Consider the following 25,562-nt stretch of genomic DNA (forward strand, 5'->3'; position numbering starts at 1 on the left):
GATTAATTGTGCAGTCCTGCCTCTCCTGCCATTCTTCTCTAAACTGGAGATGATTCTTTACCTGATCAAACCAAAGTGAACCCTCACACCAGTGAAGGGCGTTAATCAACTGGAGATCTGCAGAAGCTCAGCCGGAGGTCTTAGCAGCCAGAAACAATAAGTTGGGCTCTGAACAACTCATGCTGGGATATACTCATGCTGGAATATACTCATGCTGGGATATACTCATGCTGGGATATACTCATGCTGGGATATACTCATGCTGGGATATACTCATGCTGGAATATACTCATGCTGGGATATACTCATGCTGGGATATACTCATGCTGGAATATACTCATGCTGGAATATACTCATGCTGGGATATACTCATGCTGGGATATACTCATGCTGGGATATACTCATGCTGGGATATACTCATGCTGGGATATACTCATGCTGGAATATACTCATGCTGGAATATACTCATGCTGGAATATACTCATGCTGGAATATACTCATGCTGGGATATACTCATGCTGGGATATACTCATGCTGGGATATACTCATGCTGGGATATACTCATGCTGGGATATACTCATGCTGGGATATACTCATGCTGGAATATACTCATGCTGGAATATACTCATGCTGGAATATACTCATGCTGGAATATACTCATGCTGGGATATACTCATGCTGGGATATACTCATGCTGGGATATACTCATGCTGGAATATACTCATGCTGGAATATACTCATGCTGGAATATACTCATGCTGGAATATACTCATGCTGGAATATACTCATGCTGGAATATACTCATGCTGGAATATACTCATGCTGGGATATACTCATGCTGGGATATACTCATGCTGGGATATACTCATGCTGGGATATACTCATGCTGGAATATACTCATGCTGGAATATACTCATGCTGGAATATACTCATGCTGGAATATACTCATGCTGGGATATACTCATGCTGGGATATACTCATGCTGGGATATACTCATGCTGGAATATACTCATGCTGGGATATACTTTCTGACACTAGATTCTGCATTGCAACTGCAAAAACCTGCAGGATATGAAGTTATGACAGATATATCACCAATTATACAATAGGAGCAAGAAAAGAAGGACTAAGAGGAGTAGCTGCAAATCTGTGAAGATAAAAAACACTGTTTGCAGAGAAAGACATTCTTTCGGCTCTACTGAAGTGCATAAGACAGGTTTGACTGCACATTTTGACTAAAGGGTTTGTCTGTTTCTCCCCCGTTTGACAATTTTAGAATATTACTTCCTGGTTGACATGAACAGCAGATGTGACATAGGTAATTCCACAACTGTTGTCATCATGTAAACAAGGGCCAAAATCCAAATAAATTACACAATATAAGATTTAAGATGTAAGATAATACCAATAACTCCTTTATTTTGTTTAATGATTATTCATGTCAGAAAATGTGTCAGTTTTGTGTAAATTGTCCCTGCGTTTTGGATGTAATGTTGCTTATTGGTGACACAGATTCTGTTTTAGAACTCTTCCTGTAATTTTAACTTTTAATTTTCAAATTGTCTTCACTAACAGTAACTTGACTGATGTATAATCGATAAAACAAAGATTCTGTCCGACCAGTATAATGCAGTATAATTATAAATGCATGAGTATCTGTCATATGCCCTTTAAAGGGGAGATTGGTTCTCTGCATTTGACCTTGAGAAGGTCTTGACCTACAGTGGACCAACTTTAAGCCACATCGGGCCTAAAGACACCTAGATACATGGAGAACATAGAATATTCACAATATTGTTTTCCAGAAGATCAGACTGAGGCTGAATGTTGTTTCAGTGCCTGGCTGTCCATGGCCTGGTGCCTGAGTCCCAGTGGCCCTCCTCCTCCTGCCATCCCAATCTGATCAAAGGCCTGATGGATTGGGAGGCAAATTGGGAGTGTCACATTTCATATCACAGGAGCAGCAGCCGGGCAGTGGCAGGACTGTGGTCTAATGAAGGCAGGACATTGTATCTAAAGGTTGTGTGTCAGCACTTGTGTGCATGTGTGCTGAGCTTGAAAGGAGGAAAAAACACAACCATAAATACTGTTTGCAGTAGCTTTAATATTCAAAATCCCAGAAAATAAACAACTAAACCGAGGTAAGCCCATCAATAGCCTGTGGACATATAAATACAGACATATAAGCCTACTACACTTTAGTTGATCGATTCAGAATAAAATGAAAAATCACTAATGGAGGCAAACTCAACAGCAGACCAGTGAGACGCTGTTGCCCTCTAGTGGTGGTCTACTGAACAAAAAGCTTTTTTCTTTAAAAAAAAAAAAAAAAAAGGGTTGATGGATTTAAGACAATGGCTTTAATGAGAGATAGATAATTTCAGAATAAGTAGGCCATTTAAAAAAATATATAATCTCAGCTACAAATATTTCCTTTCTTTGGCAAAAACATCTTGAATAAATAGTTAACCAACCTATGAAAGACAAAACAATATTTGTATGTGTATTTGTAAGGAGTGTATTGCACTTTAAACCTTTCTTTCACAGTCCATCTCCTTGAATATTACTGATGTATTAAAAACTAGTCATTTCAAAGTGATATTTGATCAGTGAACTTAAAATCTTTGTTTGAAATAGCCCAACGAGAACATTCAATATAAAAGGCACGCTCAAGATGAATAAAAGATTTATTTCACATTTTCCCATTGAAATATCACCAGCTTTGTTAAACGAAATAATTACATCATGGTGGATTGTACAAGAACAGTTACGGGACTCAATGGCATAGACATGAGGGACACAGACACACCTACAGATCCATGCTGACACATCAGAGAATACACTGTCACTGATGATCTGTTGTGGGCGGGGCTTGATCAGTTAAACGTAAACAGAGACACATTTTAAAAGGACTTACAATCTGGATTACTGTAAAGCCTTCTCTCACAAAAACCACAAGACAGAACACACAGTTTTACCAACGATACGAGATGTTTGATCAACAGCTGCAGCTCTCACTTTTCAGATTTAGAAACTGTCTAGAATTGACTTTTTAGGGAAAGGTTGTGTTTTGTTTTCTCATAAGCACTAAAGCAGTCACTAAAGCTGGAATAACAGTAGCCATAACAGAGCTTCTATGTATTTTGTACCCACGTTTTTTTCTGATTATTATTTCGTGGCCTCTATAGCGGGTCAGTGATGAGGCCAGTTCAGGGGTGAGCATCACACAGGCACTTAAGAGAAAACACGGATGTCCATTAAGGCACAGCAAATACCACACCATACACTTGCTTTCTATGGGACAGGTCTCTCAGGCTAAAAGACAGACATAACTATCCGATTTAAGACAAGCTCAGCATGTGTCTCTGTGTTCCTGATGTTCACACATGCAGCAGTGAAAAATTTTATGATTGCGTAGGGTACTTGGCTTTACTCCTCTTTAAATCGTCTTGTATATTTTATATTTACTGTGCAAGTCTACCGTGCAACAATGGATGCTACAGAAGCTCAATAGTTGGATGTGAACATACAATTGTTTTTGAGCCCCTAAAAGTTAGCGTACATATAACATTTGTAATTTATGACTAAAAGTAAATGAATGTAAATAAAAAATGGCAGATTGGTGCGTTCCATCAAATCTACAGTAAATACATTCAAACGCCCTCAATACGCTTACAATTTTAAACTATAAACATTAAATATTACCAAGAAAATCAGGGAAATAGCTTTAACAATTAACACTTGAAGTCCTCACTTAACTACAAACGTATTCTTCAGTGAATTATGGTTTTCCCCTGTGATTTAGTACAGAATGGCACATTTGATATATTTCAAATACTTCAGCCACAGCTCATAATGATTCAGCACCTAAATTCAACAGAAGTAATTAGACAAACTTATTAACAAAACAGATACTGACACACGTCCAACTCAAGCACACAAAAGCATCACGTTCAGATCAAGCATGTCATTGACAATGGATGGATACTAGTGATAACGACATTGTTAAATTGATCTATTTTCCCCTCATTAAATTAAGAAACTGCAGTTGCAAGTTTTAGATCGCTCTTTGTCCACAAGTTATGTCAGACATGATTAACTAGTTCGGGCCATTAAGAAGTGCTTTGAAAGTAAAGAACAGCATCTATTATCCGGGTTTATTTTTGTGGTATCAGGCCGTTCTTGTAAGCGAGGACTCCCGCCGCCGTGGCAACTGACAGGAAGGTGGAGACTCCCATGAATTTGATGAAGCCCCCGACTGAAGGTAGATTCCTCTCCCAGAAGGTGGTGATGAAGGGCAGAGCGGGCACATCCTATCCCATGAAAAACTGTTACTTTTAGAACGTTACAATGCAGAATACAGATGTTATCAAAAGGATGACCTTACCAGACTTTCAGGCTCTGTTTGCCAGATCTGACTCTTGTGAATTTTACCCACTGCACACAATACCTAGAAGAAAAGGAATTGTACATGAATGGAGCAGGGACTGATATTATGTTACTATGCCGGAAATATGTGTAATGGATATGAAATGAACAAGTTGGCTGACCTCTCTGGCTGCTCTTTCCCCAGCCTCCACTGCCCCTTCCATGTAGCCACTCCACACTGTCGCCGTCTCTGTGCCGGCAAAGTACAGTCTCCCAATGGGCTGCCTCAGCACCCTGGAGAGCGAGATACGCTCAAATGTTACTATGTGACACATTCACGTGGATCTATTCTATACAACTCACATACTCACTAATGATACTCACACGTGGATGGAACACAATTATGAGCTTTCTATTGTCATAAATCACCCGTGGTAAATCAAGAATAAATACAGTAGTTGCATAGTGCAACTACAGTACCAAAAATACCAGAAAGAAAGTAAGAGAAAAATACTTCTAAATTTTAAAATGCTATTTACTTCACTACATTTTTGTGGAGGGTACACCACCTGCATATCTCCATGGTGATGTCATAGCTTCACCTTGAATATTCCACAGTAGCCAAAGCAAGTTCGAAGAGCACAATTAATTCACGGCTATTCAAAGTACTTCACACAACAAAGAAAAAAAACATTAAAATCACAAAATAGTTAAAGACGTAAAAGAGAAGAGTGCAAATACAATCATTTCAGTCATAAGCACAGCTAAACCAAATCGCTTTTAGCCAAGATTTGAACATTGTCAGAGTAGAAGCCTGTTTCACATCTTCAGGAAGAATGTTCCAGATTTTAGCTGCATAAAACTGAAACGCAGATTCCCCATGTTTAGTCCTGACTCTGGCACCAGCAGGAGGCCGGTCCATGTTTAGTCCTGACTCTGGCACCAGCAGGAGGCCGGTCCATGTTTAGTCCTGACTCTGGGCACCAGCAGGAGGCCAGTCCATGTTTAGTCCTGACTCTGGGCACCAGCAGGAGGCCGGTCCATGTTTAGTCCTGACTCTGGGCACCAGCAGGAGGCCGGTCCATGTTTAGTCCTGACTCTGGCACCAGCAGGAGGCCGGTCCATGTTTAGTCCTGACTCTGGGCACCAGCAGGAGGCCGGTCCATGTTTAGTCCTGACTCTGGCACCAGCAGGAGGCCGGTCCATGTTTAGTCCTGACTCTGGGCACCAGCAGGAGGCCGGTCCATGTTTAGTCTTGACTCTGGCACCAGCAGGAGGCCGGTCCATGTTTAGTCCTGACTCTGGCACCAGCAGGAGGCCGGTCCATGTTTAGTCCTGACTCTGGGCACCAGCAGGAGGCCGGTCCATGTTTAGTCCTGACTCTGGCACCAGCAGGAGGCCAGTCCATGTTTAGTCCTGACTCTGGACACCAGCAGGAGGCCGGTCCATGTTTAGTCCTGACTCTGGCACCTGCAGGAGGCCGGTCCATGTTTAGTCCTGACTCTGGCACCAGCAGGAGGCCGGTCCATGTTTAGTCCTGACTCTGGGCACCAGCAGGAGGCCGGTCCATGTTTAGTCCTGACTCTGGCACCAGCAGGAGGCCGGTCCATGTTTAGTCCTGACTCTGGCACCTGCAGGAGGCCGGTCCATGTTTAGTCCTGACTCTGGGCACCAGCAGGAGGCCGGTCCATGTTTAGTCCTGACTCTGGCACCAGCAGGAGGCCGGTCCATGTTTAGTCCTGACTCTGGCACCAGCAGGAGGCCGGTCCATGTTTAATCCTGACTCTGACACCAGCAGGAGGCCGGTCCCTGTTTAGTCCTGACTCTGGCACCAGCAGGAGGCCGGTCCATGTTTAGTCCTGACTCTGGCACCAGCAGGAGGCCGGTCCATGTTTAGTCCTGACTCTGGCACCAGCAGGAGGCTGGTCCATGTTTAGTCCTGACACTGGCACCAGCAGGAGGCTGGTCCATGTTTAGTCCTGACTCTGGCACCAGCAGGAGGCCGGTCCCTGTTTAGTCCTGACTCTGGCACCAGCAGGAGGCCGGTCCCTGAGGTCCTCAGAGTCCGAGAGGGTTCATATGGCACTAACATGTCTGAGATGTACTTTGGTGCTAGGCCATGGAGAGACTTGTATACAAGCAGAGCTGCTTTGAGTCTTCTCTGAGCCACAGGAGCCAGTGCAGAGACCTGAGAACAGGACTAATGTGATGGTACTTCCTGGTTCTAGTCAGGACCCGAGCAGCAGCGTTCTGGATGAACTGCAGCTGTTTTACAACTCGTTTGGAGAGACCAGTGAGCAGGCCGTTACAGTAGTCTAATCTACTGGAGACAAACTCATGGATAAGTCTCTCCAAATCTGGTTTGGACATTATACTTTTGATTTTGGCAATGTTTTTTAGATGGTAAAAAGCTGCTGATGTTATTGATTTGACGTGGCTGTTAAAGTTCAAGTCTGAATCCATTATTACTCCCAGATTTGAAATGAAATTTCCCCATGTGGGACAATAAAGGAATATCTTATCTCATCTTATCTTATATTTCTAACTTGGTTTGTATGTTTTAGAACGAGACTCTGGATGTGACCGCTAACACTTTCTCTTTGTGTTTGTGGGCCAAAGATGATGATTTCAGTCTTGTCCGAGTTCAGCTGGAGAAAGTTATTTTGCATCCACACACTGATCTGTTGGATGCAGTGAGAGTGAATCCACAAGTCCATATTCACCTGCCGAATGTCGTCTGCATAATTGTGATAGGACACAAGTTTTGCTGCGCAGTCAGTCCTCTAGTCTCTGTAAGAGGATCCCATCATCGACAGTGTCATGAAATGTATCCATCTTGCATTTACTCAATTATAGATGCTAACCTATTCATTGAAAAACGTGCATTTGTGCTGAGAGGGTTGCCTCTCCACAGATTTGACCTGTAACTCCATATCCCCGGAGCTAGATATTCCATGCAGGGCAATAATATCTCAAGGGAGACAGCAGGTGGCAGACCCTCCACCAGAAAAGTTACATAGTGTCCCTTTAATATCATGCCTTAACATGACAATATATTACAGAGTAAATGTAAACAGATTTACCTGCCATACTGGGTGAGGATTCCTGGAGGGAAATAAGCCGTGTAGCAGCCTCCGGAGTACTCTTCTTCACACCAGTTCTTCTCCTCATAGTGCACCGGCTGATATAGAAAACAGAACTCCACAACCATCACTTAGACCAGATTTCCTGTTTTAAATATCCTGTTCCCAGACTCACATGCAGGGCCTCATCTGTGCCCAGGACTTTGGAGTAGATCTCACAGATCCTCTTCAACCTAAAGTCAACACACAGCAGTTTGGATTAAACATGTGGATGAGCAGAAGAGCCCATTAGTTTGAAGTGTTGATTGTCACTACCTCTCCTCTTTGGTCAGGTCTGACAGCTCTCTGCTCTTACTGGCAAGGATGAATCTGAGGAAAAGTGTAAAGTAAGAACTGCTTTAATTTCTCAACATGGAGAGCGAAATAAACCAATACAGGTAAAGACACAAAGATCTAGCAAAAATAAACACTGAATATAACGTAACAATGAGGCAGTGTGTGGACAGCAGTCTGACCTCTGGACATTTAAAACGTTCTGGCATAAGCCCAGCCCAACTTGTAATTACACCAAACAATTGATTCTTTTTTAGGCCCATTCAGTTTTACAATTTGTTTTTCAAGTAATGTTTCAAGTCAATGATTTAGTGAAACAATTATTTGAAAAACCTTTTGCAAACTAAATTTACTTCTCAGATTAGCTTTCGAACTAGTAAAGAAGTCTCTTGGCTCGAGCAACTTGTAAACCAACTTGTAAACCAATCAGAGAGCTCCGTAGCCAGGCGGACCAGGAGTGCCACGGTAAAGCTAATCAGAAAGGTTAATCAAAGAAGGTACCGGTAATACAAATGGCAAAATGTTTTCCTAAAAGGATTTGCAAATTAATTGCAATGCAAAGTAATGTTTTACATTTTTTTAATATGTTTTAATAAATGTTTTTGTAAATCAGTTTATTGATAAATTGATTTGATTTATTAAAGTCTTTTAAAACATGAACTGTGTTTAATCAAACACAGTTTAAAAATAAAGATAAAGCATTTGAAAATACATACTCTAACTCTGATATCCCATTTATTTGAACATTGAAACATAAAAAGAAACAAAAGGCCTACAATCTGTGAAAAATGACCACTACCATTTCAGCTTGTATTTAAATCTGTAATGAACTTTTGAACAGTTTGAGTGACTGTTTATGCTGCAAAACCAAAACATCATTGTCACCGGAGGCTGTTACTGACCCCATAATAGCAGGAACTGTCCCGTCAGGCTTTGTGTCGTCGAGGGTCAGGGCTATGGGTGAGCCCTTGTCTTCAATGATCATACTGCCACAATACCCTGATGACGCACACACAGGTTTTTTCACACAAATGGACTTCTGGAGCACAGCTTTCATCAACAGCCAAATTTCCTGAGTACGGTACCCTTTTTCCTCCAGAAGTTCTCCTTGTAATACACCATGCACTTGATGACCGAGCCCATGGGGGTGCGGTGTATCAGCTGGTTCCTCAAAGGAGGCAGCTCAGGGGTGAAGTGGATTTTTAAGTTCAGTCCAGGGGGTGTGGCTATAACCACATACTTGGCCTGGACAAATGCGAGAAAAAACAAACAAACAGTCACTACGGTAATTTGATGTGTGTAATAGTAGTTCAACATGCAACCAGCAGATGGCACTATAGCTGTACATTATGCTTTATTGCTTTATATGATGTTCTACAATAATGTGTAGATATAACAATATGTGTGGATACTTGCCTTGTAGATTTGTTTGTCCACAGTCTCCACCACCACATTGTCCCCGCTCTGGTCGATCTTGTACACAGCTGACTGTAGTTTGACCCGTTCACCCAGCTCTTTGGCCATGCCCTCACTGATCTGACCGGAGCCGCCCTGGAACTTCCTCTCCTGCAACAGTGAAAACAAACATGCCAAAGATTAATCATTGACGCATAATCCAAATTAGTGAGACTCGTTATTTATTAGTAATTTTGTCGTGTACTGCCATTTTCATGACTCACAAATGCACAAAGCTAAAATCTCACAAAGCTACATATGAACATATCTGCCACACATGATGCACTTGCAAACCGTCTTCACAGGCACAGATGTCTGGTGTTCAAAATACATGCAATGCTTGATTTTTAATAAAACATGTATTTAACTTTAGACAGAAACACTTGCCCACCGCATTCATATGTATATCAAAACATTGTTCCAACCGTCTCCTGAGGTCTTCTCAAAGGAAAAATAAATAAAGACATAAAAAAACGTTCTTGTTTTATGTGTCCCTTCAAAGTAATGCAAACATTTCAAATTCAATTTCAACACAAAGAAATAGGCTCAATTCCCATTTTTTGTTGTGTTATCCTGGGGCCTTATACTTGTAATGATTCTGAAACTGTTCCGGATTTTCCCCCCGTGTCCCTCCATCTTCTTCCGCTTATCTGGGGGCAGGTCCTGGGGGCAGCAGCCTAAGCAGGGACTCCCAGACTTCCTCCTCCCCAGACACTTCCTCCAATTCCTCCGGGGGGATTCCGAGGCGTTCCGAGGCCAGCCGAGAGTCCCTCCAGTGTGTACTGGTATTTCTTTTTCCTATGTATGTAATCTTTTTTATTGTTGACGTTTGTTCAAATTAGTATCTAGTTTAGATACTAGTTTAAATTATCATCTCTTAATTATTATTAATTGATTTTCAATACTTTCGACAACCCTACTACAAAGTGCTGCTGTTTGGTTGAGTACTATAGGCATTACGACATTATTATGACTTGAATGGACAGTGACCTTTTACATATGTAAGCGTCAGCTCCTCTGTGGCATTTGGATCCTATTTCATCAGTGTGAAAAATAACACAATTGGTCCTGGCAGCGTAAGACTGTGTTTTGTCTTTTGTGATTAAATGACAAATGTATTTTTCCAACAGAACAGAGCTGCACTAAGACACCATATAAGAACAGCAGAGCTCCTTGAATGTCTGCAAATAACGTCTAGTCATATTCTTGTCAAATCACTTATGCACATATATGGAGATGTGACAAAAGACAAATTGACAACACAAGTCCGGTTTTCTGTAGCTATAGCGACAGTAGCAAGCAACTACTGTGTTTTCCCAGGCCTCCCAGAAAACGGCTATTTTCAGTAACAATTAGGTTACCGAGGGTAACTAATAATTAGTATTTATCTAAAAGTAAGTAATGCACACCATCAGAGGAAGAATTATTTTTGAATTATTAAAGAAAAAGACAATAATATTATGATTTTATTAAAATATTTTTCTAATACTGCATACTTTTGCTGATGCTACTATTATCATGTTTTTTCATTGTTGTCATTGTGTAGGTGTTTTATATACTTTATTGATTTCAAATAGCTTTAGGCCCTTTGTATTACTTACAGAAAGAGGTACACACATTCTAACCACCTAAAACTTGACCACTATCTTGTTTTGGATGTGGCTGTGACTGACCTGTCCTCCGTTGGAGGTGGAGAAGATCCTCATGGTCCCTCCACACTGGCGCACGTACCAAAGGAACCACAGCGCCGACACCTCGTGGGGCTCAGACGTTACATTCACATTGACAAACAGTTTGGCGAAGTGGCCGGCAGCACTGGAAATAAGTAAAAAGGTTAAATAAGTACATACAAAAAGATCCTTTCTTAAATGTATCCTTTCTTTTCTTTTCTTTTCATTCATTCAAATTAATTTATTTTATTTTTTCCTTGTATTGCTGCAATGTTTTCGTGACACAAAAAGATTCAGATTGTTTTCTCAACCCGGTCTCAAACTGTTGTTAATATTTGTGAGGATGCTCTGAGGTAAAAGTACCTGGTCCAGCATGTTTTTTCTATGAGTTGTTGCATAGTCATTTTATCCCATTCCTCCGCATGAGGGGCCCTCCAAGGGGCCTCTCTAGGAATCTAAAATGTAAACAAAAAGGTAAAAATTCAGACAATAATGTCAATATTCTTATTTACACCAGTTTTATTTACCTCTTTGCCCATTTCGTCCAATGTCCGGAAGAAGCTGTTGAGGTCCATATAAATAAATGGATTCCATGTGGGAGGGAAGGAGCCTTTAAATGGGTAGGATTTTCCCTGTTGGTAAAACAGAAAATTAAACTCAATGCAATTAATTTTACATAACAACTTCTAATGATGTGAAGATGCTTTTCTCACGGCACATCGAGAAAAATACAGGGAAAGTTTTGCTTAAAGGTCTAAATGTACATCCACAGCAATGTCAATCATAGTAGGACAGTGTGGCCTGTGCCTGCTGCAGGAGGACAACCTCAAAGAGCAGGGGTGCGCTGTAGGAACTGTAGCTCTGAACTGGCTGGTGCACAACAGGTCTGTCTCCATGGTGACCTCGGTGAAGTGAATACAGAGTGGCAGAGGGGAGGGGCAAGTAGCATCTGTTTCCACATCAGCTAACAATATGAGCAGCCTTCAAGGAGAAAGTCCAAAGCTGACATTATGTCAACACTGGAAAGACCCACCAGAGGTTTGGACTAGGTCAAATTACACACAAATAATAGATTTTCTATCTGTTGTGCTGGTTTTCTTCTAGTGAGTCCAAAACCGAGGGAGAGGGTGAACGGAATATGGTGGCAAATAAAAAATAGGCGAAAAGAAACAAGTTTCTTAGCATTGCAAATAAATCCGAACAGTCAACAACAAGCATGTGACAACAATTTAATTTGTGGGTAAAACTTTATAATAACGACATTTTGTTCATGCTTTATTTATACTTAATTCATAATTATATAATAGTACAAAATAAAATAAATAGTTTATTAAGAATGATTTAATGCAATATACCATGCAGCCCTAATTTCCCTTTAATATTTTATTTATATTTTTATAGCAGTAGAATACTCTTTGGTGTTACAATTAGCTAGTTTGACTAAATATGTTGTAACTTATCATTAAGTGGCAGAAGTAGAGAAAAAAAATATGGACAAGACCATGCTCTTTCTCAATCTAAGAAAACGTTTCTTAAGATGGCCGTTCCCCGCTTCTCCAAACGAGCTGTAAAACAGCTGCAGTTCATCCAGAACGCTGCTGCTCGGGTCCTGACCAGAACCAGGAAGTACCATCACATTAGTCCTGTTCTCAGGTCTCTGCACTGGCTCCTGTGGCTAAGAGAAGAGACTTTAAAGCAGCTCTGCTTGTATACAAGTCTCTCCATGGCCTAGCACCAAAGTACATCTCAGACATGTTAGTGACATATGAACCATCTCGAACTCTGAGGACCTCAAGGACCGGCCTCCTGCTGGTGCCAGAGTCAGGACTTAACATGGACCGGCCTCCTGCTGGTGCCAGAGTCAGGACTAAACATGGACCGGCCTCCTGCTGGTGCCCAGAGTCAGGACTAAACATGGACCGGCCTCCTGCTGGTGCCCAGAGTCAGGACTAAACATGGACCGGCCTCCTGCTGGTGCCAGAGTCAGGACTAAACATGGACCGGCCTCCTGCTGGTGCCCAGAGTCAGGACTAAACATGGACCGGCCTCCTGCTGGTGCCAGAGTCAGGACTAAACATGGACCGGCCTCCTGCTGGTGCCAGAGTCAGGACTAAACATGGACCGGCCTCCTGCTGGTGCCAGAGTCAGGACTAAACATGGGCCGGCCTCCTGCTGGTGCCAGAGTCAGGACTAAACATGGACCGGCCTCCTGCTGGTGCCAGAGTCAGGACTAAACATGGACCGGCCTCCTGCTGGTGCCAGAGTCAGGACTAAACATGGACCGGCCTCCTGCTGGTGCCAGAGTCAGGACTAAACATGGACCGGCCTCCTGCTGGTGCCCAGAGTCAGGACTAAACATGGACCGGCCTCCTGCTGGTGCCAGAGTCAGGACTAAACATGGACCGGCCTCCTGCTGGTGCCAGAGTCAGGACTAAACATGGACCGGCCTCCTGCTGGTGCCAGAGTCAGGACTAAACATGGACCGGCCTCCTGCTGGTGCCAGAGTCAGGACTAAACATGGACCGGCCTCCTGCTGGTGCCCAGAGTCAGGACTCAACATGGACCGGCCTCCTGCTGGTGCCAGAGTCAGGACTAAACATGGACCGGCCTCCTGCTGGTGCCAGAGTCAGGACTAAACATGGACCGGCCTCCTGCTGGTGCCAGAGTCAGGACTCAACATGGACCGGCCTCCTGCTGGTGCCCAGAGTCAGGACTCAACATGGGGAATCTGCGTTTCAGTTTGATGCAGCCAAAATGTGTTGTGTATATTTAGCTGTGCATATGACTGAAATGATCCTCTTTGCACTTCTCTTCTATGTCTTAAACCGTTTTGTGATTCCTTTCATGTCTCTTTGAATTGCCTTGTGTACAAATTGTGTCCTACAAATAAACTTGCCTTGCCTTTAATCACTGTCCCGGTTTATGATAAGGATATAGTGTATTAGTGAATATAGTGCTGAGCACTGCAGCTGCCCGTTAGCCAGTAGTTTGCTGATAAGGGAAACCAGTACTGGCCTTTTGGATTATATCTCCATAGAAAAGCTGATTAGCCACACAGCTCTCATGAATGCTTAATTACACAATCGTTTTAGCACACATGCTGAGTTGCCTTTACGCCTAAAACTCTTGATGAATAAACTTTTTTAAGTCTAAGCTCTAATTAAAGTAAAGTTGTTAGTCACAAGTAATGCATGTAAATGTAAGTGTGAATGAACTTAAGTCATTATTTATTTTGTGTCTCTGGGTCTGCTTAGTAATTTTCACCAAACTGTTTTTTAAGAGAAACAATACATTCAAAGAATAGTCCATAAATAGAATTAAAAAGTAGGGACCAAAAAAAAAATACTCAAGTAAGAGTAGAAAAGTATTTGGAGAAACTAATACTTGAATACAGAGAAAAGTTTTGGACATACCATGTATTCAAAATCAAATTTAATTGAATGTATATGGAAAACATTACATTGAAGAAGTACTCTTCTTCTGTTTTTTTCTTTTGCTTTTCTTCCTGCTCCGAGCAGGGATTCTGACTGCTGCCCCTGGAGACTCCCTCACCCCCACTTCCTCCACTTCCTCCAGTTCCTCCAGAGGGATCCCGAGGCTTTCCCGGGCCACAGAGACACATAGTCCCTCCAGTGTGTCCTGGGTCTTCCTGGGGCCTCTCCAGCCATGTATGGAGATGTTCAGGAGGCTCCAGAACAGGTGCCCGAGCCACCTCAGCTGCTTCTCTTAACATGGAGGAGCAGCTGCTCTACCCCGTGCTTCTCCTGTGTGACTGAGCTCCTCACCCTATCTCTAAGGCAGCGCCCAGCCACCCTGCGGAGGAAACTCATTTCCAAAGCTTGTATCAGTGACCACGTCCTTTCGACCACTACCTAAATGACCATCGGTGAGGGTAGGAACGTAGATTGACCAGTAATTCGAGAGCTTTTCCTTTCGACTCAGCTCCTTCTTCACCTCAACAGTCCGATGTATCGCATCACTGCAGACACTGCACGTCAACTAAATATTGCTCATGTAGAAGTAAAAGGATGATGTCAGAAAACTCTGAGGTACTTTGAAAAGTACAATTTCTTCAAAAAGTAAATGTAACTGAGTAAAATCTACTGAGTATTACCCACTTCTGCATTTTAGGTGCCTTGTCAGTCACTATTCACTGATTCACTCTTGATTATTGATGAGAAAAAAAATCTCCCAAATCCACCACAAATGCTACTGTTGTTAAATCATACAGTAGGCCTAATGCATTGTGTGCCCCTGATATTTGGGGTGTAATAGTGATGGACCCCGCAGCCATGGAAACGTGCCAATAAGCTGGAGTGGCATGTGGATCTTACAGCGATAGTAGCCAAGGAGACGCCCACACATGTGCTCCTATGGATACAGATACGGGCTGCCACATCAACGAGTCTGCAGTTTATTTCAATTGCATCCATGTGTGAAATGCCACAGTGGTGATATCTCTAAGCTAATAAGTAGGTCAAGTTAGTAGAAGACCAATTTCTTCATCTGTGAAACTCATCTGCCTCCTTCTTATTCTAGGTGCATTTTCTGGTGCTATCCTAATAATAAAACATATATAAAATCAAAAAGGGAAGGTATTCAAGTAAATTCAATTTAAATTTACAATAGGATAAAAAATAAAAATAGGCTTACTATGAGTTGAATTTACAGATGTAGTACAGAAAGTGAACAGTGCAGTGAGTGATTGATTAAATTGTAGTTTAAGTGGTAGGTATTTTAGAAGTGTTCATGAGTCCATTGGCAAAGGGAAAGAAAATCTTCTTGTGGCGGGAGGTTCTGGTCTGGATTTACCGTAGCCTCCAGTCTGTGGGGAGTGGCTTAAATATACCATGTCCAGGGTGAGAAGGGTCGGCTTTGATCCGACCTGTTTGTCCCAGAGCCCTGGGCACGTACAGGTCCTGCCGAGATGGCAGTCTGCAGCCAATCACCTTCTCACAGCAGAGCGCACAATGCGCTGTAGTCTCTGAGGAGGTGAGGATGGACTCAATGATGGCCGTGTAGAACTGCCCCATCATCTGCGCTGGCAGTTTGGCTTTCCTCAGCTGCCGCAGGAAGTTTGGTTCAATTCAATATAAATCAATTCATTTTTGTAAAGCCCAAAATCACAACAGCAGTTGTCTCGGAGGGCGACAGTGAAAAACAAATTTAACAATGTTCATAGGGACTTGGCAATGTCCTCTGCTGGGCCTTCTTGATGAGGGAGGGTGCTGATGGTGGGCTCCCACTTGAGGTCTTGGGTGATGGTGGTGCAGAGGAGGTGGAAGGAATCCACGGTGGTGTTAGGGGAGTCTGTCATGGTGAGGGGGGGCTGTGGGGCTGTAACTTTCTAACTGAAGTCCATGATCATCTCCACTGTCTTCTGGGCATTGAGCTCCAGGTTGTTACCACTGAACCAGGACACCGGCGGTCCACCTCCCTCCTGTAGACAGACTCATCCCCGTCCGAGAAGAGCCCAATGAAGAGGGTGGCGTCCACAGACTTGATCAGTTTTTTGGAGTCGTGGCTGGAGGTGCAGCAGTTTGTGTAGAGGGAGAAGAACAGAGGAGAAAGTACACAGCCCTGTGGAACTCCTGTGCTGACAGTCCGAGTGTCTGAGACATTCTTCCCCAGCCGCACGCACTGCCTCCGATCCGTCAGGAGGTCAGTGATCCCCTTGCCGAGTCAGGCACGTTGAGCTGGGAGGGCCTGTCCTGGAGCAGAGCGGGGAGGATAAGAGTTGAATGCAGAGCTGAAGTCAACAAACAGGATCCTAGCATAGGTTCCCGGGAGTCCAGATGCTGCAAGATGAAGTGGAGTGCCAGATTGATGGCATCGTCCAGCAGGGGGGGAAGGACTTGAGGTGGGGCATTCAAATGAGTTCATGACTACAGACGTCAGCCCCACAGGCCTGTAGTCATCAAGTCCAGTGATCCGGGGCTTCTGGGGGACAGGGACAATTATGGATGACTTGAAGTAGGCTGGGACATGGCATGACTCCAGGGAGGTGTTAAAAATGTCGGTGAAGACGAGGGTCAGTTCTCCTGCACAGTGTCTTAAGGCGGCAGGAGTGACATTATCTTGTCCAGCAGCTTTTCGGGTGTTGGATTTCCAAAATAGTCTGTTTACATCCCGTCTCTGAACTGACAGAGTGGTGGGGAGAGTGGGTGGGGACCGGGGGTTGTCTCAAACCTACAGTAGAAGGTGTTGAGTTGCTCAGCCAATTTCCGGTCGTTTGCAGCATGGGAGGCTCTGGGCTTGTAGTTGGTGAGAAGCCGGAGCCCACCCCACACAGAGGCGGGTTGTTGTCAGAGAACTTCTGCTTCAGACGCGCTTTGTCCTCTGATCTAGCTCCTGACATCTCCATGATAAATCCATACTTCGCATCTCTGTGCGCTGCCTCCTTCTGCTGCCTTAACTGCCTAAATTTGGGATTTAGAGCCTCAATATCTAGATTTTTCAGTGAGATGAAGAAGAATGTGTCTTCTCTTTCTGCATTACACTCTTTTCAAGTACTTGAAAAATTAAGTTTGGTTAAGGGTCAGAAACCAAACAAAGAAAAACAACAACAGAGGCTTGAGAACAGGCCACAAATGAAATCGGCTGTTTTAAGGAGAGAGGAGATATGTCTTCACTATCAAGATACAATAAGAGAGAGCTGTCTTTGTTTGTGTCCAGACCTTTCTTCCTCTGCTTTCAAGTAATCAGATATTGAATAAAAGGAATCCCCCGGGCTCGGATTACTATCACTGTTTGCTAATTCCCAAAAGGGAATGCGGTTTCTTTTTTCTCTGGTAGTTTGCTTCAATATGCTTTTTGGAGAACATATTGTAACAAGGCTACATGAAGGAAAAATGAAGGTGTACTTGTCATAAAGTAAAAGTCTTGAGGATTATGTCCTTACATTACAAATGTGATATGGACCGTACGGAAGTATTCTGTTCAGTGCAGTGCCTTTTATCATCTGGACATGTCAGCTGTACTGTAACACACCTAAGTACTTACATTGGTGTAGTGTACTAGGTTTTCCCTCTCATTCACTTTGTAGGTTTGGATGCCGTACTCTTTGGCCAATCGCAGGATCCGGTTCTGAGTTGGACCAACGTAAGCTCCGCCTAAATCGACCCACTTTGCATGTTTATTCTGCAAAAGATGTTCACATCCATTGTAATTACACTGCCTTTTAAATGTTACTTCGAGCACTACTTCGGTTTCCCACCTGCACCGTGAAGGTCCGCCCCCCAACACGATCCCGGGCCTCCAGCACCACAGGGCTCAGGCCACTAGCTTTCAACAGCTTCGCTGCACTCAGCCCTGCACACAGGAAAAAAGGACATGGGTCAAGCACTTTTACTGCTTCTGTAGAAATGTGTTGCAATAACAGAGAGCAAAGATTACATTAGCTTTGACTTTCACAGTGTGAAGGGTCAATTTTAAATTCAATAGATAAGATTTGATTAAATCCAAGAACAGATTGAAGAGGTGAGCGCATTGTTTGCTAAAACTGTTGGGATTTTCCTGGTGATGTGATTGGGAAGCAGAGTAGCACATGTGCTCCAGACCCACAGACAAAGCACTGTGAACAATTAATCTGCTATTATTAGTTATTTCCTTTAAGGCAATATAAGGAGCATGATCAAGGATACAAATGTTGCATTAACCTTTATTTACTACTGTTCCACTTTGCAGGAGCATAAAAGCGGAAAACGGCCTTTCTGATCTCAGAGTCCATCCCAGGAACTCACAGTGTAATATATATATTTGCAAGTGTTTCCAATAGTTCATACAATTGACATTAAGTAGCGAGGACAAATAACAGGAACATTTGCCACATAGGACATAAATAAACACAAGGCAATAAATGTGGGAGTGTGGATATCTCATGTTAGTGAATGGAAGGAGCAGCCCAAAAACAGAGTGCTACTACACAGACACACTGGAGCGCAGACACTACTGTGACCTGAGGCAGACTTAACATTAATTCAATAAGACACAGCATAGATGCACTTAACCATGAACACACACATGTAGCAGATTAGTGCACAGCGCTTGGACCAGTAGCACTGCTTTATGGCAAATCACAGGGCTGCAAGTGGAACTACTGAAGAAACTAAGGACACAGAAAGCAAATAAGATAAACATAAATAACTATTAAGCAAGAATAGAGTTTACTTCCTCTTTGTGCATCTATTACTTGGATTTGTTGAGATTGGATGAATCACTATATATCGTATACAGTTTCAGTACGTTTCCTGATTATGTAGCCTAGTGGTAGATCAGAGCAGAACACTGATGCATGTTTTTGCTCAAATCCAGGCTCACAGCAGACACTCACATCTGAGTAAATGTTTTCATAGCCTTCGCTCTAAATTCCCCTCTAACCTGATCCTTGCTTTCTTACACTATCCTCCCAAATCCTGCTAAACTCTATAGATGTTAGAGACATTTATATGGCTTTACTCTGCATTATTCTCACCATGTTCGACAGAAAGCTGTTTGGATAGAATTCACTCTGCCCAATAGAAATAACTCTATACAATAATTACTAACTTGTAAATAAAATGGCACCATAAAACTAATAATAATGTTACACTTTAAAGGGGCATGATTTTGTATGAGAATCAAATTTATATTTTTCAATTTACAGTTAGAATACAGTTCCCAATGCCGGGTCACTGAGGTCTGTATTTGAGCAAGGCGGAGAGTCATGTTGCTTAGGATAACATTCTAATTAAGATAATGATTACATCGCAGTTGCAATGTATTTATTGGTCACCAGATCAAAAAGAGGCTGTTAGCATACATCATGAGCCAATATTATACAAATGACTGCATATTAGTAAGAGACAAAAGCAGGGCAGACTTTCCACAGAACTGTCCCTATCTTGCGATGGCAAATGCTTTAGATCTTAGAGTCCTAGTATCAGTGAAAGCATATGTCCAAAATGGAGCAGCCTCACAAATCTAGCCATTAAATTGATGCCATTACCTATGGTCCTCTCAAATGTCAGCCTGTCTGAGGAAACAAAGAGTCTGTCTGCATCTGTGTTTATGCCCAGAGCCATCACTGCACAGAGGCCTCTGTTAGCTACCAGCTTTCATCCACAATTGGTCTAATTAGGCATTATTGTCCATTTGTCTAAGAAGAGAAGCAAAGTGTACATTTGGCAAAGATGACAGAGGATAAACTAATAAGAGAAACAATGAACTTCTTCTTGGAACAAGAGGCAGCTGATAGTATTTTAGCCTGTGGTGCTCAGGGGACGAAGGCACTAAATAACTCATGCATAACAAAATAACTTATGCGGTTTACTTTATAGTATAATTATAATTAAAAACGGATGATTGCGCTATAGATAAAAAGAACAATATTAGGGGTTTATTATCAACTTAATTGGTGCATATTCTACTACATCACACGTGTAAAAACTTGTATTACACAGTCACAGCTTTGTAATATTTTTCCATATAATAAGGTTATGGGGAAAGGGCAGTTTGATGCGTTTCAAAATAACATCCAACATTAAAACACCTTCCAACATTTCTCAATTTCACACGTATTAAAGCATAAAATGTCAGCCGCTGTGCATTCAAATAACCTTTGTTGTAACGCATTTAATAATACCCTTGTTTTTCCTCCACAGACTGCCCCCGCCTCTGCAGCTCCTTGGGGCATGAGATGACCTGAATGACTGGTCAATGTGAGATCTTTCAAAGGGCTAATACCACGGACAGTTTTACTTGCTTTGAGAAGGATTCAGTCTGCAGCCTGGCAGTGTGCTGACACACTGACAACACTCACGCTCGAATGGCCACATCACAAGACACAGCTCGTTTCATCCTTGGTGTGAGAAAATTAGTCGAGACAGGGGGTTTCCTTGACGACGAGGCAAAGCTGTTTGGCAGAACTAACTGCATTTGTGTGAGCAGGGCTTCTGCTAAATCTCTGTGGGCTCTTTTTACGAACCGCTAATTTGACATTCATTATCTATAAACAAACAAAGCTTCACTAAAACATTAAACAGAGCATGGACAACAGGGCGGCATCTGCACACTACTTACAACTCTTTCAAATCCAACACGTGCAGAAACACATGTAGCCTTATGTAAGAGGTAATGGTGCAATCTCGCAGGGAAGATCTCCTCTGTAGTTAAATGTGCACAAGTAACTTTTCTTGAGGACGTTCAGCTTTCCCCAATATATGAACAAAACATGACTCTTCTGATTCTTCAAATATGTATTTTTGTTGCAATGGTATCCTACAAATAGTTTCTCTACCACCAACTTGTCTTTGTGGAGAAGTTGTTGCTTTGCTTGTTTCACAGTGTGGCATCAAATCTTCAAGGCATTTTAACAATTAATGCAAGATAGATACAATAAATGCAATAGTGTGGAACATTCCAGGCATAGAAATAATATCTCTAGTGAGACAAGGAAGTGGCGGACCACCACTAGAAAAGTTACATACTTTAATGACCTCAGTTTGTATTAGCAAAATCCAGTTAAATGTATATGTAGTTTCCTAGAATGTCAATTTCGTGAAAATATATGTGGAAAATATTCCATGCAATTGTTTGTTTTTAATAACTAATACAATTATTCATCAGATAAAATTTCCCTCATGATACATTGAAATACACATGAGAGAATATTAAATATGATACACAGTCTGTACTTCTATGTACTGGGTAACAGATTTGTAAGACAAACTTGTACCACTCGTGATTTTGTGTGACATTTCATTTGCTCCAACATGGCGGAGCAAATGAAATGTCACATAAATGTGTTTTTATGCATTGGTTAATTGTTGTTTCCCAAAGAACACAACAAAAATCCAATAGTACCTGAGTGACAAGTGGGCCACTCAAATCAGGTCCTGCACGGCTCCGTATTGATCTGCTTCCTGAGACATTTATAAGACATGCGGCAATCACATTTTCTGCCCCTCTTCACAGCTTCGAGACACTGATTGGCTGTTTAGAGGCAACAGAGCCAGAAACTAACAATATTGACAAACCATTATCTGGACCCAGATGAGCCAGAGCAGGCAGGACAACGACACTGAGCTAACGTCATTATTAGCACTAAACCAGCGTCAATATTGGACTGGAAAAATGAAAAGATATTATTTAATGAGGAATATGTGACTTCCCAATTGTTTAGTCAGATGTGATGTGTTGACTTCTAAAGAGCTTACCTATTTTAGTCAGCCATGTTTGTAGTGTAAGGAACACACGTTTGAATTGCATCTTCTGTCTTTTAATCTGTCTTTAAGAATCTAATCGGAATTGATTTTTTTTTGCAGTTCATCATTATTGGCTTGAGACTTTCTAATTGACGATCAATTGACAGCAAAGCACTTTGTTAGGAGCAGTCTCTGGAGGAATACGTTTGATCATTTTGTAATTTTGGAGTAGAAAGCCACATCGGTTTGTCATCAATAAGAAACAATAAAACTGCTTATTGATCAATCAGAAAACATCTTGTGACGGGATTAGACTACTTTTCCATATTGCTCAGTTCTATAAGACAACATCGCTGAGATTACTGTGGCACAAACACAGGCTACACATCAGGCAAACAAAGAAAATTACACAGGGGCTGTCCATAATGATTAGAATCTGACAGTTTGCTCAGCTGGACCTGAAAGTGCGGCTCCAGGATTGTCCATGTGTTGCTATAGCAACTGAGACATTTGAGGATCAAGGTCATAACTATCTGTTCACTGAAGGTGTTCAAAGAGTGCTAAATTGATCCATGTATCCATGACCAACTTCCTTTCTTGGGGTTGGTAATATAAGCCTGTTTGATATAACAAGCACACGTAATACATATGTATCATTGTTGACATGTTGCTTTTGCCTGTGATCTAGAGGGGGCTGAATTATGGCGTGGCAATTCATGGAAAAATGGATAAATCAAGATCGAGTCATGTGAAATCATCAATTATTTGGGAGGCTTTTTCGAATCGAGTGTCCACAGTTGATCCTCTGTCAGTAAAAACTTGGTTTTGAGCAGAAGTCAGACTTTAGAGGAAGACATCTGAATATTATTTGTGTTAAATGGCACAGATTAAAAGTCTGTATATTTTTTGTTTATGAAATCATAACTAAAAGCCATTTTACTCTGTTTTTGGAAAGACCAAATAAATTTAATTTAATGGAAAATCGAACAATACCAAAACTAGATTTTTTTTCAGGTGGCATGCGTGGTTGTTTAGCAAGCTATTGTGATCACTACTTTTGGATTTAGTTTGTCACTGCTTGTTGCCTGTAGCCCAGTGCTGCGAGTTTACTCACAAAGATTCCTGTTTTTGAAGTGTTTTTTTGTGTCTGTGGTTCTGACATGGGATCCTTCCCTTGTAATTGAGGCCACTCTGTTTGAGTCTCTTACACAGATAGGCCTGACTCTCAATGAAGACTGAATTTCTGTTAGCTATGGCGTGGGCAAAGCGGGTGAGGGAGTTTCCTGCTAGTCCTGTTGGCATTGGCATCCTGACGCCTTGGGTGTTTCCCTGTGGCCTTCCACAGAAAGATGGCTTCCTCAGCTTGGCACACTTTGTGGCAGCTGGTCTGGTTTGATGCTGGGGCTCCTTCTGAACACTTGACCTTGTGGGCCGCGATGAACCACCGATAATCGGTGCAGCGGCTTAGTGGACCTCTCTGAACACCTTTGCGAGATTCTATATTCTCATATAGTATGTATAAATGTGTTTTTATGCATTGGTTAATTTTAGAGAATATTTTATTTGTGTTTTAGTATCCTGTGTTTGTTTGTTGTTTATTTTGTGTTGTTTTAACAGGGTGCCCATGAAAAAGAGAACTTTTCTCATTGGGTTTTCCCTAAATAAAATGATTGAACACATTTTTTCAGATTTCCCACTTTCACATCTGCATAGACAAACTGGTTCCTTGTTCTTCACCCCACACCCCCCCTTAGCTCTGGAGCCTTTGTGCAACTTTGTGCTTTGATGGGAGCCTGTCACAATCACTTAATGTTTTTCTTCTGAAGTTCCGGTTGCCCCCTCGAGGGTCACCGTCTCACTGGTGCTGGTGGGTGGGCACAGATATGACAATTACATTAGCAGAAAGCAGCAGAAAGCAGCAGAAATCTGTCATAAGGGGAACACAGAGGACTCAACTGTATTTGAAAGAAACAACATGCTAAAACTAACAATACACAGGCAAGTGGTGCATATTGACTTAAGCCAGAGCTTCTTAACATGTCAATAATAGCTCTACATTTAACAGCTTCTCTATATCTAATCAACTCTGCTGGGGCTTTATTTTTACATAGATAAACTTTTGCTATGTTGCATAAGAATACACTGAATAATAGTACAGTATATGATCAACCCACACGCATTTTCGCTGCTTTTGTAAAAATTCTAGGTTCTAATAAAACGGTTTGCCCTTGTTTGTTTTGCCCTTTTGATTTGGATTCAGTCAAACTTCTGTCTGTCATTCTTCTCTGTCCTCTGTCCAACTGGAGACCAGGCAGGAAAACACTATTAATCAGTCTAGTCTAGCAACAAGTCAATCAACCTTACACTGTAAGACAATACCTAAGACATCAAAGGATTATCTATAGGCACGAATTCATCTTTAGTCTAAAAATATAGGGTATGTGTGAAAGGATTGTCTGTGAAAGCAAATATACTCAAATATACTCTGAACTTGACGCCCAGACCCATTGTTCTACATGTGCTGTGTCTAATGGCACAATATACAGTAGGTTTGTGTTTCCAAGTAGCAGGTATTTGTAATATATACTAACTAGACTAATGATATCAGGCCTAGACACGTGGGATCCACCTCTCAAAATGTGGAGTGTACATTCATCCAAAGAATATCCTATATTTAGCAATATTATCAGTTGTCCTTCATATCAAGTACTGAATTAAGTAATTAGTTATTGAAATAGGTCTTTTTTTTAAGACTAGTGGCCTTGTGTAATAGGTGTTTCAACATAGACTTCTGCAAGTGTAAATGGAGCAGAAAAGTTGTATTAATGAAAATCTGCTCTTCAAAATATGACGCCATGTGCAGATAATTACTCCAGATGAAAGAAAGACTAAGGAAGAGTAAGGAAACCTGATAGAACAAAGTTATGATGGACTAGGGGTTGAATATGAGAGAGTCTGTCTTATATAACAGTCTACAAAGTGAGTTATTGGCTGCCACTTAAAGAGGCTGCAGCGACAGGACCGGGGACATGGGACTGAGTGGTCAGCAGCTCACGGAAGACACGACCAGAGAACACGGCACATTCAGAGAGGAACGCGTATGGGAAAGGCAGAAGAAAATGCACATCTTTGACCAGGAAAAGGCACATTTTTCGTGCAGTTGGCTTGCTGTCAAAACATCTTACACAACGCTCCACAACAACTGTAGTAAAGCGGGTGCATTTCAGCGCATCTGCTCTATTTCTCCTCGCGGAACAACTCATCACGACCGCTGGAAAAGTAAAGTTTTTGTCTTCAAATAAGCTTATGTCGTTTACCTGATATGCCTGCACCCACCACTACCACGTCGTAGGTGCTGTTGGGTGCTGTCATGGTTGTCCTCGGTGTGTTCGTGCCCCGGATCGGCTGAGTCCACCGCCCGCTGATGAACGGAGGGCGAGCGGACAGCGCATCTGTATTAAAAGCGCCGA

At 42.1% G+C, this 25,562-nt stretch overlaps 1 protein-coding gene across 1 annotated transcript; it reads right to left on the reverse strand.

The window, feature by feature from the left end:
• Positions 1-2,669: 2,669 nt before the first annotated feature.
• mao (monoamine oxidase) lies at positions 2,670-25,562 on the reverse strand. The gene is made up of 15 exons (XM_072444921.1): positions 25,410-25,562; positions 18,126-18,220; positions 17,912-18,049; positions 11,437-11,541; positions 11,273-11,364; positions 10,913-11,054; positions 9,201-9,350; positions 8,870-9,029; positions 8,687-8,783; positions 7,767-7,820; positions 7,627-7,684; positions 7,452-7,549; positions 4,551-4,662; positions 4,388-4,450; positions 2,670-4,313 (listed from the first exon to the last, which is right to left on the reverse strand). Exons 1-15 carry the CDS (start codon positions 25,462-25,464, stop codon positions 4,158-4,160), a joined length of 1,575 nt encoding a protein of 524 aa, XP_072301022.1. The 5' UTR covers positions 25,465-25,562; the 3' UTR covers positions 2,670-4,157.

This window comes from Eucyclogobius newberryi, unplaced genomic scaffold (assembly GCF_026437365.1).
Source record: "Eucyclogobius newberryi isolate DKJ021-1_F unplaced genomic scaffold, fEucNew1.0.hap1 SCAF_14, whole genome shotgun sequence".
Lineage (NCBI taxonomy): Eukaryota > Metazoa > Chordata > Actinopteri > Gobiiformes > Gobiidae > Eucyclogobius > Eucyclogobius newberryi.

Coding starts and splice junctions, on each gene's coding strand:
- mao (XM_072444921.1), bottom strand. CDS start 25,464: ATGACAGCACCCAACAGCACCTACGACGTGGTAGTGGTGGGTGCAGGC. Junction 9,351..10,912: donor CCACCTCCAACGGAGGACAG/GTCAGTCACAGC, acceptor TCACTGTTGCAG/GAGAGGAAGTTCCAGGGCGG. Junction 7,550..7,626: donor GCACAGATGAGGCCCTGCAT/GTGAGTCTGGGA, acceptor TTTCTATATCAG/CCGGTGCACTATGAGGAGAA.